General features: G+C 37.9%; 1 protein-coding gene across 1 annotated transcript; it reads right to left on the reverse strand.

Annotated features, from left to right (window-relative positions):
• Positions 1-8,605: 8,605 nt before the first annotated feature.
• Positions 8,606-9,763, reverse strand: LOC110882740. Its single transcript, XM_035978324.1, has 2 exons — positions 9,105-9,763; positions 8,606-8,804 (listed from the first exon to the last, which is right to left on the reverse strand). Exons 1-2 carry the CDS (start codon positions 9,713-9,715, stop codon positions 8,606-8,608), a joined length of 810 nt encoding a protein of 269 aa, XP_035834217.1. The 5' UTR covers positions 9,716-9,763.
• Positions 9,764-16,395: the final 6,632 nt, after the last annotated feature.

Genomic DNA, 16,395 nt, shown 5'->3' on the forward strand with positions numbered 1-16,395 from the left:
AAGCTAGCCCAAATCTACACCGACGAGATCATTAAGAATCATGGTACGCCTCGAGACATCATTTCTGATCGCGATGCTCGGTTTACATCGAGATTGTGGGAAACTTTTCAAGCAGCTCTTGGTACGACGCTGAATTTGAGTACCGCATTCCACCCGCAAACCGACGGGCAGACTGAAAGAACGATTCGTACTATTGAAGACATGCTCCGTGCGTGTGTTATCGATTTTGGTGGTAGTTGGAGCAAACACCTACCGTTAGTCGAATTTTCGTACAATAATAGCTATCACTCCAGCATCGAAATGGCACCTTTCGAAGCCTTGTATGGTAGGAGATGTCGCTCGCCTATTGTATGGCACGAGGTCGGTCATTCACAATTGACTGGGCCCGAGATTCTGCAAGAAACGACTGACAAGATCCACCAGATAAGGGAAAACTTGGTGAAGGCCCGGGACAGACAAAAGATGTACGCCGATAAACGACGCAAGCCCCGCGAATTTGCAGTTGGCGACTACGTACTCCTAAAGGTATCGCCTTGGAAGGGAGTAGTCCGATTCGGCAAAAGAGGGAAACTTGCGCCTCGATTTGTTGGACCTTTTAAGATTCTGGAAAGGATCGGTAAAGTTGCCTACAAACTCGAATTACCGGAGGAACTCAGCAATGTCCACCCGACTTTCCATATTTCAAACCTTCGAAAATGCGTAGCCGACCACGACGCAATAATACCACTCGACGATCTTCAGGTCAATGAGACGCTACACTTCGTGGAAAAGCCTGTCGAAATCATGGACCGACAGACCAAGCAACTCAGACGCTCCCGCATTCCTATTGTAAAAGTACGATGGGAAGGCAAACGAGGCGCGGAGTTCACTTGGGAACTCGAAAGTGACATGAAGGCCAAGTACCCGCAATTGTTCAGATAGATCTGAAGCATCAAATTGGTAAAATCACACGGCGATGTACGGTTCTCGGCCTAATTTCGGGACGAAATTCCCTAAAGGAGGGGAGACTGTAACACCCCGTGTTTTCCCAAAAGTCAAAGTCAAGAGTTGACTGTTATTGGAATTAAAGATCAATAAAGATTAATTTCATTTTAGTTTCATTTTGATTTTCATATTATTTGGAGTAAGTGTTGTATAATCAAACTAATCGACCGATAATCGAACTGTGAATCAACGACCGACTGTGAATGATAGGAAGTAACAATGCAATAAAGCTAGTCAATCAATAATCAAGCTAATCAAATCAATCATCGAACTCAAGTGTGGATAATTTTAATGCTTTTATACGTGTGTGTGTGCCTTACGTGTTACTTGTGCATGTTTACTTTATGTTAAAGTGTGTGGTGAATCAATCAAAGCAATCAAGACTCAAAGGTGAATCAAACTCAATCGAAATCGAATCCAAATCATGGTGTAAGGATGCTTGTACGTTAGATATAGTAGTTGAGACTAAAAGTAATTTGATTAGGAATTCTATCATTCTCAAATCATCGTTCATCGAACTCGAAATATCAAAAATCGTCGCGAAACACTCAAAACCAGGCAAGCCGATCGAACAGGGCAACCTGATCGAACAGGCTAGCCGATCGAACAGGGCAACCTGATCGAACAGGCTAGCCGATCGAACAGGGCAACCTGATCGAACAGGCTAGCCGATCGAACAGGCTGTTCGATCGGGCAGCTGCTCGATCAGGGATGCTGTTCGATCAGCTGACCCTTTCCTCTTTTGGAAGCCTATAAATAGGGCTGTCCTTGTCAAACTTTCCACTTTTGGAAAAGCTCTGACCGACCAGCCTCTTCTTCTCACTAAATCTCAGATTTCTCTCAAACCGGTAAGTATTTCGTTCTAATCCTTGTACGTTTTTGTTCATTAATCGATTCTCCACCTTTCTATCTTTCAAAACTTGAATTTCAACCATGAAATCACCAAGATCTAGGTGTTCTTGAGTGATGTCATCATGGTGTTCTTGGTGTTCATCAAGAACTTCATGTTCTTGACTTCATTCAACCATGAATAAGCTAGATCTAACCGATTTCCACATCAATAACTTAAAATCTACCAAAGATCTTAACATTTCACGGTGGAAAAGGATTGGAAGATGGGTTTTCATCTATCTTTCAACTCTTTTACACTCAAAAAGGTGAAAACGAGACTTGAACCGATTTACAAATCAACCTAAACAGACACATGGTTCAAGATTCGGGTTCTACCGAGAGATATACCGATTTCGGGTTAAACGTTAAACTTAAGTTCCAAACCGCCTCTGGCCGAGCTTGGGTGATTCCTGCTCGAGTCAGTAGACTAAGTAGGGACTTCAGCTTTGTGGTTCAACTCGTAGTCAAAATATCTCTAAAACATCAACAATTAACGGGAATAACCAAGTGTTAAGTGATAGGTTAACCGAATCGAGAAGCTGGCCGAACGGCTAGGCTGTTCGATCGAACAGCCCAACCGAACGACTATGCCAGCCGATCGACTAGGCTAACCGATCGACTAGCACTTAGTCCCACAAACTCATGAAGTGTAATATTGATAGAGTTCTATTTGATCGATCGAGCCACTCGATTGTAATCATTACTACTCGAATCATGAGATACTACACTTCAACACTTAGACTTTTCGAAACATTGGAATGTCACCCGATCGAGCATGCCAACCGATCGAGTGACATATTTGAAAACAATGCAATGCTAACCGATCGGTTGGGCTAACCGATCGAACAGCTGTTCGATCGGCCAACTTGAAAGGTAGTACAAACCATCATACACAAACACAACCTTCACATCAAAGGAAGAAACAATCCACTTGAAGGAACCAGCCGATCGAGCCAGCCGGCCGATCGAATGGATGTTCGAACGGACTTTCAAACCAATCGAACAGCCCACTCGATCGAACTGCTGTCCGATCGAATGGCCTACTCGATCCAAGTACATTGTTTACTTTTCCGCGTTACTCATCGTTGTGTTATCGAACTATTCAGGCTAACCTATTCTCAGTGCTCCTCTCAATCCACAACCAACCACTGTGAGTATACTCGATCCCTTTTTGCTTTCAGCACTTTTGGGTGTTACATACGTAATCTATCAAATCCACAAACAACACAAACTATTCGAACGCTAACCTATTTGCATGTATTACTTGTCTAAATGATTGCTGTTTATTATGTTTACACGTGGAGTGCTATCTACCTGCTTTAGCAACGTAGTACTATAGTTTGGACTCAGCACCCGTTCACACGGGGGTTGCTAAGGACAATTACCTGCATGGGTTACAGTGGTAATCATGTATTGCGAACTGTCTCGGACAGTCAACTCGAAGTCGTTGGTATCGATGGTCCCATGTTGATAATTTACATGCATCGTTTGCCCTTGTGTACGTGCTTGGTTATGCGTAAACATTTCGAACTTTATATGCTATATCAAACTTGTGTACTCACCTTTACATTATATGTATTGACTTTTATTTTAACGTATGTGACAGGTGTTTAAGCTACTAGCGTGCTAAGGAAGCGAGGCAATAATAAGCTTCTAGGAGCCAGTGACCTTAGGACAGTGTCCATATACCTGCTCCAGGGCCATAATTATCTGTAGATCTTGTACTGGCACCTGTAGTCAGTAAGATCTATAGTTAGCCGTCTAGAAGTCTTAAAACAACATTTTAATTCGGTCTGTAATAATTAAGAATTTGAGTTGTCGGAACAGTTCCCATATTGTTTAGTTGATTTCTATGATAACTTGTTATTATTTGGGACACGGTATGGGACGTGTTATATAACTGAATTGTATGATAGTTGTTGTGGAAACTTCTGAACAATCTGTTTCGCTCAGTGCCGCGCCCCGATGATTCCGCCATCGGTTGGGGTGTGACACGCCAAGCCTTTGAGAAATCCTCGGTGGCTTTTCTTCTCTTCTTCGAACTCTCTCTCCACACGATCTAGTCGATGGAGTATTTCTTCCTGTTCAGGAGGAGAGAAACGTGGTTGTGGCGCATGATGCGGAACTAGAGGTCTGGGAGGTATTGGATACCCATGAGCTGAGTAGTCCGGTGGTCCCATGTTTCCGTGTGCTCCGTCAGGGTAGCGCGCATTATATCTTACCGACACCACATATGGGTCGCGCTCATAGCCGTAGTTGTATTGTGCTTGTGACGGTTCGAACGGATTGTAAGCCGTTGGACCCGTGTAAGCAGGTATGGGTTGGTCATACCCAAATGGTGGCGAATTTTGTGCAGCTGGTGCGGAGTTCGCCTCCTGTATAGGACTTGAAAGTCCTTCTTCTTGTAGTGGCGGATAGTGGCTACTACTAGAATGTCGAGGAGTGCTGAAGTGGATACCCCCTCCTCCTCGTGTAGACATACGAGCATTTGTCCTCCTACGCCTTGGCGGATCAGGTATTACTGGTTGCGCCGGTGGCGGAGGTGGTGGCGTAACTGCCACAAAGCGTGAATCCTCAGAGGGATCCTGTGGATGTCGTGGTTGTTGTGATGTCTGTTGAGGTGGCGTGTAGTACCACTCATGTCGGTCAAACAACGCTTGGAAACTGTCAGGTCCTTGATAGGGCGTTCCATGGAAGGATGACCCATCAGAAACTTCTATCGGATGCGTGGGCGTACCACGCGCTGGTTCAGTAGGATCCTCATCTTCCTCCATGGGATCTTCAGAAAAGTGGTCTTGTGGCCCTAGTGGAACAAAACCTGAAGGTTCCTGTATGTAGTCAGCCGGATTAAACTGACCTATGTAGTATGGAGTAGGGTCGTCATAATTCCGGGTCGATACCGAACGTTGTAGAGGTATGAAGGAAGGTTGTGGGTTGTTGGGATCATTTTCTGAGTTTGGCCCAAAGGAGTGCCGGTAGGATGGCGTCGAGCTGTGCGAAGTGGAATGCCTCGCGGGTTCGTAAAGATCCCTTCGTCGTTGTGGCTCTTCGCTCCGTGTCATCGAAGGATGTCTTGTACCTGATGGTCCAGCTTCGTTATCGTGATGTGTCACGATTTCTCCTCTCCCTCTTCTTCCCCTTCCTCTTCCTCGGAATATAACAGGTGGCATTTTCCTGCTCCAAAACTTATTAAAAATCGAATTGAAAATAAAGACAAAAAGGAGTATTAATCCGAATTTGTCCTAAGTTATTGTCTAGACTCAAGTATGTGCAATTGTGTCATTGAGATTAAACACAATAGGATAGTGTTTAATTCACTCAATGTTGGCTCTGATACCAACCTGTCACACCCCGATTTCCACGTGTCTCACCGGTGGGCCCGGTGGGGGATTACCGTGACGATGTTGGCAAAAATATAGTCAAACCACACAATTATATAATGCACAGCGGAAGCTTAAAGATAAATAAATATATTTCAACCTCTGATTGTAATATCAAATGTATTACAGAAGTCGAATGTATCCACAGCGGATCAAAATAAATAAATATTGTTCATTCAGATACGGCATCGAGTTTGCGAGACTATTCGTGATGCTTAGGCAGCTAATACCAGCCAATTTCGTCTAGCACCTGCACTTAATCTTTTTGGGGAAAATGCGTCAGTTTACACTGGTAAATACATTCAACTGACACATTTGAAAATGTTTATTAAAATTGATTTGAATGCACAAGGCACAAACTCTTTTATAACTTGGGAAAATTTTAATAAAATCTTGTGAACGTTTTACATGTTCTTTTATGCGTTCAGTAGCCCGGGTCGTGCCGGGTTAAAGATTTATAAACACACCACATTGCGTAAAACCGTAGTATAAAAACCAACGGCTACGTCTTTTAATTTAATGTCGACACTTTATACCGGGTGTACGCCTACACCGGGATGTCGATGGTCGTGGCCATTTCGTAAAATGATGCCAAGGATATCCGGGACAACGGTCATTAAACCCCCCAAAGGCTTATAAGATACAAAACTGTTTAAATGAGCCGATCATATTATTTAATTTAACCACCTAAGCGATGGAAGAATACAATGCTCAATCAAGCGGTATTAACATACCGTAACCCAAGCCCATATAGGGGAAATAAGTTAAAGTATTTACCTTTGCAAGTATATTTCCTTAATTTGGATTAAATCACCGATAGCTTTTACTGGGGCTCCTAATCTGGAACGAAGGTTTTAGTTAACCTCTTAGAATCCTAACGGGTCGTTATAATGGCCGTAGCCTAGACACCTTTGTTCCGATATATATAGATATGGTTTAATCGCGCGAAAAGGCGAAAACCGAGAATGGAGTGTGATTCTGTCCCAACAAATTCAGAGACTTGTTTTATATGGGTTAATGGTTCACACTCTGGATTTTGGGGTTCAAATGATATTATTTGACCCGTATCGGCTAAATTATGAAAACTAGTTTCATAAGCCGAACCGTGCGCGCAATAGGCGAAACGGTTAACCATGAGAGTCGTACGCTTATTTCCTAAGTCAATATGCCTTAAATGGGTTGTGGTATCAGTAGGATACCTTCCGCGACGCCCGTAACGAGTTTAAGTTAATATTATGCCCCGTAGGGGCTTTTCGGTCATTTTAAAGGCTTTAAAAGGGCTTTTCGAGTTCTACAGGAAATCTGAGTTTCCCGAACAGCTTATAAAGCTTAAAATACTTTATTTATTATTTAAAATCAGTAGCAACTGGAATCGGGTCAAAAGACCTTGTAGAACTCATGTTTTGGCCGAAAAGGGCATATTCGGTATTTACCGAACCGTAGCCATAACCGCAGGTTATGAGCGAGGTAAAAATTATTAAAAATCTTTGAAATTCCCAAAATATTATTTTAATACAGTGGGTAAAAGTTTTGGTGACGAAATCTTGGTTTAGATAGGTGTTATGCTAATTGCGCCGTTTATTACAAAAGTTTATTTAAATTGCGCTAATTAGCATAACTCTCATTCTAGACCTTGGATTGATGTGAAACTTTAAGGACATGCTTATAATTTAATAAGCAAGGTTTTGGTCCGTTCACGTGTCCGAAATACTCGTTTTAATTTCAAAAGGCCGTTACGGTCAACTTTTAGGCGAATGACGGAATTGCGCAAAAGACTCGAGTAACTCATGAACCGATCACAGAGGTTTATACCATCATGTAACCTGGTCCTAAGAGAGTCCTAAGGTATATCTATACCTCACTAAAACGGGTCAGAACTGAAGTCAAAGCAAAAGTCAAACTTTTGCGACATTCGGCTCCGAACCGGTTCAATATAGCAAATGATCGATTCAAACGAGCGCAAACAAGTTTATATACTTATTATCATGTTTCATGATTGTCAAAACAGGTTCCATAGTATGTACATTACAGATTATGCATAAATCGCTAAAATAGCTTCCTGTTGACTTTTTAACCGCACGTTTGACTCGATATTTGACATAGTTAGAGTGGTGATCAGGGGGAACCCTTTTAGGGGTTTATTACCCTCATTGATACCAACTTATAACCACTTTTGATTCGTCATAAGACTGAACCATCACTGAGTTATTGTAATGACAACCGTTAGTTACGACGGTTGTGTTTATAGGCTAAAACTATGGAAATGTATGACCAAAATGGTTATGAACGACTTACAGAAGTTGTATCTTGATTATGGAACAGAAGAGAATGCTAGGGAGCTCTTGGAATGATCAGATGGAAGTGTTTGAGTTGTGTGAATGTTGTAACCTCAACATTGCTATTTATAGTGCTCAAAGGACCTCAAGATCATCACAACTCAGCCTACATTTGATCATGGATCATGGGCAGGTGTCCCTAAGGTGTATGGGTCGAGTAGGGGGCACCCATGCCTCATTGATTGATGTTTGGTCGTTCAAATGCTCCAAAAGGCAAGTAGTTACAACTTTCTGCATCTGGGCGTCTAATGCGGCCCGCATGGGAGTTCCATGCGTTTCTAATGCGGGCCGCCTGGGATTTAAATACCAGGCGAGTAAAAGAGGAGGCTCGCGGCCCGCCTCAACTTAACCACAAATGCAATGCGGGTCGCGTGGGGCCTGTTTTTCAGATTTTTAAAATCTTTTGAAATGATTACGAAATCCTGGTAATTAATAACGAAATCTTTCGTAATGATTTACCTGACCTTTCGGGTTTGAAGGGGTAACTTTGCGGTTTGGCCCTCGGTTAATTACAACTAAGGACCTCGTGTTATTTATCCGCGTTGTTAAGTCCCCGGTTAGTTTATTAATTTATTCAGAAAGTCTTAACTTTCATGATTGACGCTTTTAACCCTTCTTATACGAATTTGATCGTAACTTTCCTGTTTCACAACGAAACTTCGCGAGATTTATATATTATATTTTAGTGAGTGTATAACACTATTACAAAGCTTTGGGAACGTTAAAGGGTCACTCAGAGGTATAATTAAACATGTTGACACAGTTAACCCCTGTAGCTTGTAATCTCTCACTTCCTTTCGTGTTTCGCTTCCGTACGATCCATCATTTATTCGTTTGAAGGTACAAGCACCATTTAGGGTTACTATACAGTATATTTACCCTTGTTTGACATTTATAACCCTCGAATTTATATACTTTCAAGGTTTGTCAAAATTTGTCCTTTATTTAATATAAATGCCACGTGTAATCAAATGACACGTGTTAACACATTATTGGACGCAAAAATTCGAAGTGTTACAGCACCGGTGCTATCGCCTTTCCATCGTCTTTCAAAATCATGTTGTGTAAAATAATACACGTGTACACGACATTCCTAATTTTTTTAACCGATCTTGCTCGCATCGGTCGACTCAATACACCCCATTTCCCCTTCAAAACACCAAAAGCCCGTTCGACGTCTTTTCTTGCCGCCTCATGTTGCCTCTTGAATTTCTTTTCGTTTACTTCGTGAGGGTAAGGGATCGATTTCACAAACACGGACCACGAAGGGTAGATTCCATCCACGAGCAAATAACCACGTTTGTATAAATGGTTGTTAACGTAAAATGGACATTTTGGCGCGGTTCCATTTCGTTCCGTTAAAAATAACGGAGATTGTTGTAGAACATTGATATCGTTTTGAGAACCGGGTGGACCGGCAAAAGCATGCCAAAACCATAAGTCTTGAGAAGCAACCGCTTCGAGCATAATAGTCGGGTATCTATGATCTCCTCGCATATATTGGCCTCGATACTCTGTCGGACAAAAACGCCAAACGAAATGGGTGCAATCAAGGCTACCGAACATACCTGGAAGGTGATGTTTTTCCTCATGAGCTTGGTATAAAAGTGCCATGTCGTGGCTTGTCGGTCTACGTAAGAACTCTGGACCATATATTTTGCAAACCGTGTCACAAAAATATTCTAGGCACTCGCGGGAAGTTCTTTCGGCCATATGCAAGTACTCGTCGTTCTCGTCTGGAGTGTTTCCAGTTGCGAGCTGTTTAATAGCCGATGTCACCTTTTGCAAGGGCGTAAAGCCCTTCCTACCTCGCGCATCAGGGGCCTCTACAAACCATGGGTCGTTCTCTTCCACATCGGACACAATTTTTAGAAACAAACGTTTCGACATACGGAACCTATGCCGAAAGATATCTTCGTTGTACTTCGGGTCTTCGACAAAATAATCCGCCATGAGTGTCTCATGCCCCTCCTCACGTTGACGTTCAATATATCTCCTTCGGTTAGATGTGCCGGTATCTTGAAGTTCGGCTTCTTCGATGAGATTTTGAAAAAAAAGAATGCTACTATCGGATGAATCGTCGCTACTCATGGGTGGGAACCATAACGGGAGTTCATCCGCCATTTTGTATGGTAAACTTTTAGAAGGAATTGGTGGTATTTTTTGGTTTGTATGAGTATAAACTTGAAGGTATATGGTTAAATGGTTTATTGTGATATATATATAGTTTAATTTAAAAAAAAAAATATTTTTTTTTAAACGGTAATATTACCGTTGGATGTGGCCCCCCCTTTTTCCATTTCCTTTTCCCGAGTCGGCAAAGGGTTACCGCTCATTAACTTTTGCCGCGCCCCATGTTTATCGGCGGCGGTGTTTGCCGCTCGGCAAACTCGATTGCCGATGGTTTGCCGCACCCACTCCGTATCCCCTTAGGTCTTAACGAAATTGGGTATTGGGCTCACTAAAGTTCTAAACCTAATGCCAATGGGCTAATAACTAATCTATACCATAAGAATAATTTTGTAACTGGGCCTATGTTGGTGTTTGTAGAGGCATACCACTATACCCTATTAAAAAACTTACATATACATATCAAAATTTAAAAAAAAAATAACGTGTTCTTCGAATTATCAGGCCCTGGCTGGTGGTCCTCCTCGTCCACCCCCAGGGCCGCCCGTGCATCTTTGGGTTGTTATTGATAGTAAGATTAAGAATGAGTGGGGTAACTTATTGAATTGGTAATAATAATCGACTTAGAAAAAGTCTAGATATCAAAGAGCACTTGGCTTAATCAACGTATTGGATAATGCTATGTATTTCTATGTAATGAAAGTTCATTCTATGTAGTGAACAAAACAATGTGTAATTTAGTAGTAACATTAGAGATGCCAAGTATTTCAAGATATTAAGAGGACAAAGTGTTGCTTTGATTTTAATTAACTAGTTATCAAATACACACTGGCATTAAATATAATAATTTACATCAAAATTAATATTAAAAATAAGTTAATTATATAAATGTAATAAAAGTTGAAATTCGATCATCAAGAACATCACAAAATCATATGATAATCCTGCTCTAGTCAAATGTTAGATATTAGCATAGAAAGGGGGTTTTGTTTTTCTGGAAGTCAACATTCTTGTTTCGTGGTGTAAATCTTTGATATGCTTGCAATTTGCAATAAGAAAGTGTTTCATGGTATAAAAAATATTCTTTTTACGTTTATTTATTCAAAACTTAATTAGAGATTTATAGATAACAAAGTATTTTTTTTTCTTAAAGAGTTAAATATAATGATGCACTGAATAACATTATGAGTATACTAGGTTAGAACCCCGTGTATTACACGAGTTGAATAAATATAATTTATATATTAAATAATAAAAAGTTATATTTTTATGAATCTCGTATATTGTACGGGTTAAATAAATTTAATTTTATATATCAAATATAGTTATATCTTTAAAAACCATGTGTATTACACAGATTAAATAAATTTAATTGTATACTAAATACTAAAAACGTCGTATCTTTAAAAAACCCGTGTATAATCGGGTTGAATAAATCTACCAAATAATAAAAATATTACGTTCTTAAAAACCCCGTATGTTACACGTGTTGAATAGATCTAAAAAAGAGTTGTATCTTTAAAAACCATGTGTATTACACATATTAAATAAATGTAATTTTGTATATTAAATACTAAAAACGTCGTATCTTTAAAAACCCGTGTATAGTCGAGATGAAAAATCTACCAAATAATAAAAAAATTGTATCCTTAAAAACCCCGTGTATTACACGTGTTGAATAAATCTAATTTTACATAGCAAATGATAAAAAATTATATCTTTAAAAACTTCGTGTATTACACGTGTTATATAAATGTAACTTTGTATAGTAAATAATAAAAAAATATATATTTTTAAAAACCCCGCTTTTTACACGAGTTGAATAAATATAATTTTGTATACCAATTAATAAAAAGAAATTATATTTTTAATAAATTAGGATAACATTTAATATTAATTTATTATTTATATATTTAATATAAAATAAGTAGGAAAGAGAGGTATTTGTTTTAAAATATATTAAATTAATAATTTAGATTTGAAGATAATATTTTATTAAAGTATGATAAGATTTTATATTAATTTATTATTTATTTATTTAGTTAATATAAGATAAGTATATATTTGAGAATGCCTTCTGTGAATGACACGTGTCCAAAATCTGGTTTCTTTTATTATAGTAGATAGAATATTAAAGATTTATCGTAGTATGAGTATATTAAAGATTTTCGTATGTTGATAATGTTAAGCGATTTTACATTTCCCTCATATATGTATAACGTCTTTAGCATTTAGCCTAATTATTTGATTAATGTTAAATTTTAGCTTAGACCAAGCAAATTTTAGACTTTTTGGTAACTAAAATAAACTCTAATTGCAATGCATCTAAAAGGTTGAAATTAAATATTTCTAATACTAGGGTGCAACATGTTGTCAGAATTTATGGTTTTTTATTATACTAAAACTTTATTTGATGATTTTTACACCATTGAAATTGTTGCTTACACCATCAACTTCAACTGATAATAAGACTCGTGGGTGTGGGTGTGGGTGTGGTTTTTGGGCGTTGTTGGTCTTTTAACGTCGGCTACTCCACCCTGGGTTGGCATTTTGGTCAATGTTGCCCGTTTGGCGTGACAATATTGCTTGACGTGGGGCACTAGCCTGGGGTGACGTGGCTGGCAATGTATGGCTGGGTGTTGATGACCGTTTGACTAGTCCTTCCACAACGCCGGCCTGACCACGCCCCTTCCATACCTCACTTTTTTGGGTGTAGACTGGTGAAGCCCACAACTGCCACGTATCAAGCAATGCCCCTAATCCAAACCCCTCCACACACCATAACACAAACGTATGTAGTTGGCTTAGATCAGCTTTAATGATGTACAAATTATTTTCTTAAAAATTATTGGTATAAACTCATATTTTTATATATTTAATTTGAATTTGTACATCGCCTAGCATACATTTCGTAGCCTATCATTCATAGCATTTTTCGTAAACGTTAATCCAGATTTAACATAAAAAATATTGAAAAGGTTAATTAGTAAATAATATAAAATGTCTTTGCTTCTAAAGTAAAGAATGAGTCAGCAACAATTAAACAATTAAATTGATCAGAAATCATGCTTTAAGAACATTGTATGCTATGCAATAAAAATATGTGTTCTAATAGAGTGTGGTATTTTACAAATTAAAAAGGGATATACGTTCCTTTAGTTTTAATTATGTTGGTAACTAATAGGCAATTAATATATTATAGTTAGCGAGGGGAATGAACAGTGATTATGTGATGATCATCTTATTTGTTTTAATGTTGCCACGTTATTCACTTAGTGTTAAAACAGGGAACCAAACTCTAATTTTCCCCCTCATCTTCTCCCCAACTCCGAAGCTGGGCACTCTTCGATCCACCACCTCCACCTCGTACCATCTCTAGCGTAGCCGTCCAACCTCCGCCGTCGAACCACGGGCTGCCAGACGACAGATTTTGTTTCAACTAAATAAACTAAAATAGATTCATTTCACTTATATCTCCTTAAAATGGTAAAATAAATAAATTTTAAGTAAAAAACGAGTTAAACGCCTAAAAAATCAAAATTCATCTAAAGTAAGTATAAAAAAAGTTTAGTATGATTATATATAAGATATTAAACATTACAAAGTTAAAAGAATAATGAGAAAATGCTAACAGTAAAAAACTAACTTAAACAATTGTATATTCTAATATATTATCCAGCCAGTTTATTTTGTGTTAGAAAGTATGAGTAAATGCTAACAGGAAAAAACTAACTCAAACAATTGTATATTCTAATATATTATCAAGCCAGTTTATTTTGTGTTAGAAAGTAATATAGTATATTATCCAGACAGTTTATTTTGTGTGAGAAAGTAATATATATGTATATACACATAATATTTAGTGTACATAGAGAATAGCATTGTGGTTCTTAAGTTTTATTGTCCTCAAACAAAAGATAGGATCACATGGAAGTTGGTCAGAAATCAGATCTTAGGGACTTATTAAAGGTAAGAATGAATTATTCTCAATCTTTGATCAATGTCCATAGACAAACACCACCTTCCATTCATTCATTACAACATGATCTCCATATTTATTTATTAATGATTTTTATATTTATATTTATTTTATTTGTTTTATTTATTTATCTTGGATGGCTACCCCCACCAGATATACATCTTATGTGTGTTTCATCTACCCAACAATGATTTCAATGTCCATGTGCCATTTTGTATCCGATATATCTTTCCTAGAGAAGGGATATTTTTGCCATTCATCTTCTTTATTTAATAAAGGGGATTTGGTCTGTAATAATCCCACCTAGACCTTATTGGCCATTAATAATCCCACCTCAGAATATTCCTCCCACCAGTCTCATCTTTCACCTATTTTTCCTACAATGGTCCCCCGTTAAAAAAACTTAACGGAGTTAAGTTTTTTTTCCAAATTACAAACAGACTTTTTAGGGCTTTTGATCAGAACGATGATACGGGTCCACTAATGTAAAACTTACTTCGAAATGGTGCTCCAAGTGACTTGATTTTGGTTAATTGGAAATTTAAACACCCGAATTGAAGCGTCGTTTTCATCGTTTGGAGCGCCGGTTCGAGGCAAGTTTTACATCAATGGACTCGTATCGTCGTTCTAATCAAAAGCCCTAAAAAATCTGTTTGTAATTTGGAAAAAAGCTTAACTCCGTTAAGTTTTTTTAACGGGGGACCATTGTAGGAAAAATAGGTGAAAGGTGGAACTGGTGGGGGGAATATTCTGAGGTGGAATTATTAATGGCCAATAAGGTTTAGGTGGGATTATTACACTATTACAGGCCAAATTCCCTTTAATAAACTATGAAGTAAAAGGTTACTTCATTTGTCAAAAATAACTACATATTTTTTTACTTAAGATAAGAGTAATTTTATTTTAATACTTAGAAGTTATTATGTTTAACTTGTGTAGACGCTAAGAATTGTTTATTTTTTTATTAAAGTTTTAAAAAGTAAGAAAAAAAATTAAATTCAAAATCATCCTTGTTATTGGAAAATGATGGTAACGAATAACATCATTCAATATAAAACTTAATTGTTATGTTTATCTTAAAGTGATGCATTTTCTAATACTAACATCGTACCTAAATTTTTATATTTAGTTTCATTACAGTTTACATAGTACCGATAAAACCGATAATCATATAAAAATTGTGGCATTTTTGTCAAACTATTTATGATGCATCGACAGTGACCGGACCCAAGATTTTTTTCAATAGGGTCCACTTTTTTCGGTGTTCAAATTTTTGACAAATAAAAGTTCAAATTTTCGGGTCGTCGTCGTTTGGGTCGGGCCGGAATGAGGAACATAATAAAATATAATACCATAACAAAATTATATAATCATTACTCATTAGAAAACACACAATAAACATACGATGTCTTTCGAAACGAAAAAAAGCCTTACAAACTTTTAGAGTTGTTCCCGACGAGTTTTCATCTTTTGAAAACGATCCATTACATCGTCGACCAAAACATTGGCAAGAAGGTCTCTTTCGATATAACAAATGCAACAATCGTTCATATAATCATCACCTATTCGATTACGCAAACCCTAAACCCTAAACACTAAACCCTAGATTCAAGTTGGAAGTAAAAAAAAAAATCATAGCAAACCCTAAACCCTATATTCAAGTTACAGAAGTAAAAAAAAAATCTATAGATAAATAAAAAGATTCATAGCAAAATTAGCAAACCTTAAACAACTAGATATATACCAAAATTGAGTTTTTTAGCATTCCAGAGCTAGAGACTGTGTAAGGGCAGGGCATCATTATTTATTTCCTTGCATCATGTCACAATATCAGGATGATGCAAGAAACAGGATAAATACAAAGATTCATAGCAAAATTAGCAAACCTTAAACAACTAGAGATATACCAAAATTGAACTTACCAGTGGAGGCGGATAGCCGGAGGAGAAGGCCGGAGACTGGAGGAGAAGGGAGGCCAGAAGCAGAGAAGGTGGAGGGTTCTTTATTATGGTGCGAAGGAGAAAACAGAGAGTTGTTGTGCCTGTGTCTGTGTGATCTGATTCTTTTGAAAGGGTATTAAAATACCCCACTTTAAAATCATAATTTAAAAAAATAAAAAATAAAAAATAAAAACCACAAAAAAACGGAACAAATAAGTATCGAACCCGGGACCTTTTGTGTGTAAACAAGAGGTTTTACCAATGCACCAGACTCACTCTGATTGTTATAGGGTCCAACTAAATTATTTTATGGGATCCATAGAAAATTTTATATACCGCTTCTACTACTTTCTAAAAAAAGATTGGGGTCCGGGGACCCCGTTCCGCTTAACGTGGGTCCGCCCTTGTGCATCGATCTTCCTTTCATTGGCCACAAATGATGGTATTAGGAATAATTCAGTGGCGAATCTAACAACTTTTTTTATTGAGTTTCTTTTGGTAGATTCTCACTATTTGTTTTTCAAATCATACAAGGTTTTCACTATTTTTTTTCCAAATTGAATGGGTTCCTTCCAAATCATACAATGTTCTCACTAATTTTTTCCAAATTGAATGGGTTCCTGGAAACCCACAAAAGTGGCCTAGATCCAACCCTGATTAGGATTAGTTTTATGAACATCAGAACATGCATTATCAAAATATATGTGATTTGGTCCCGGGGTGGGGAGGGGTATTAATAGTTAAATGAATGGACT

This window comes from Helianthus annuus, chromosome 10 (genome assembly GCF_002127325.2).
Source record: "Helianthus annuus cultivar XRQ/B chromosome 10, HanXRQr2.0-SUNRISE, whole genome shotgun sequence".
NCBI classification, from domain to species: Eukaryota; Viridiplantae; Streptophyta; class Magnoliopsida; order Asterales; family Asteraceae; genus Helianthus; species Helianthus annuus.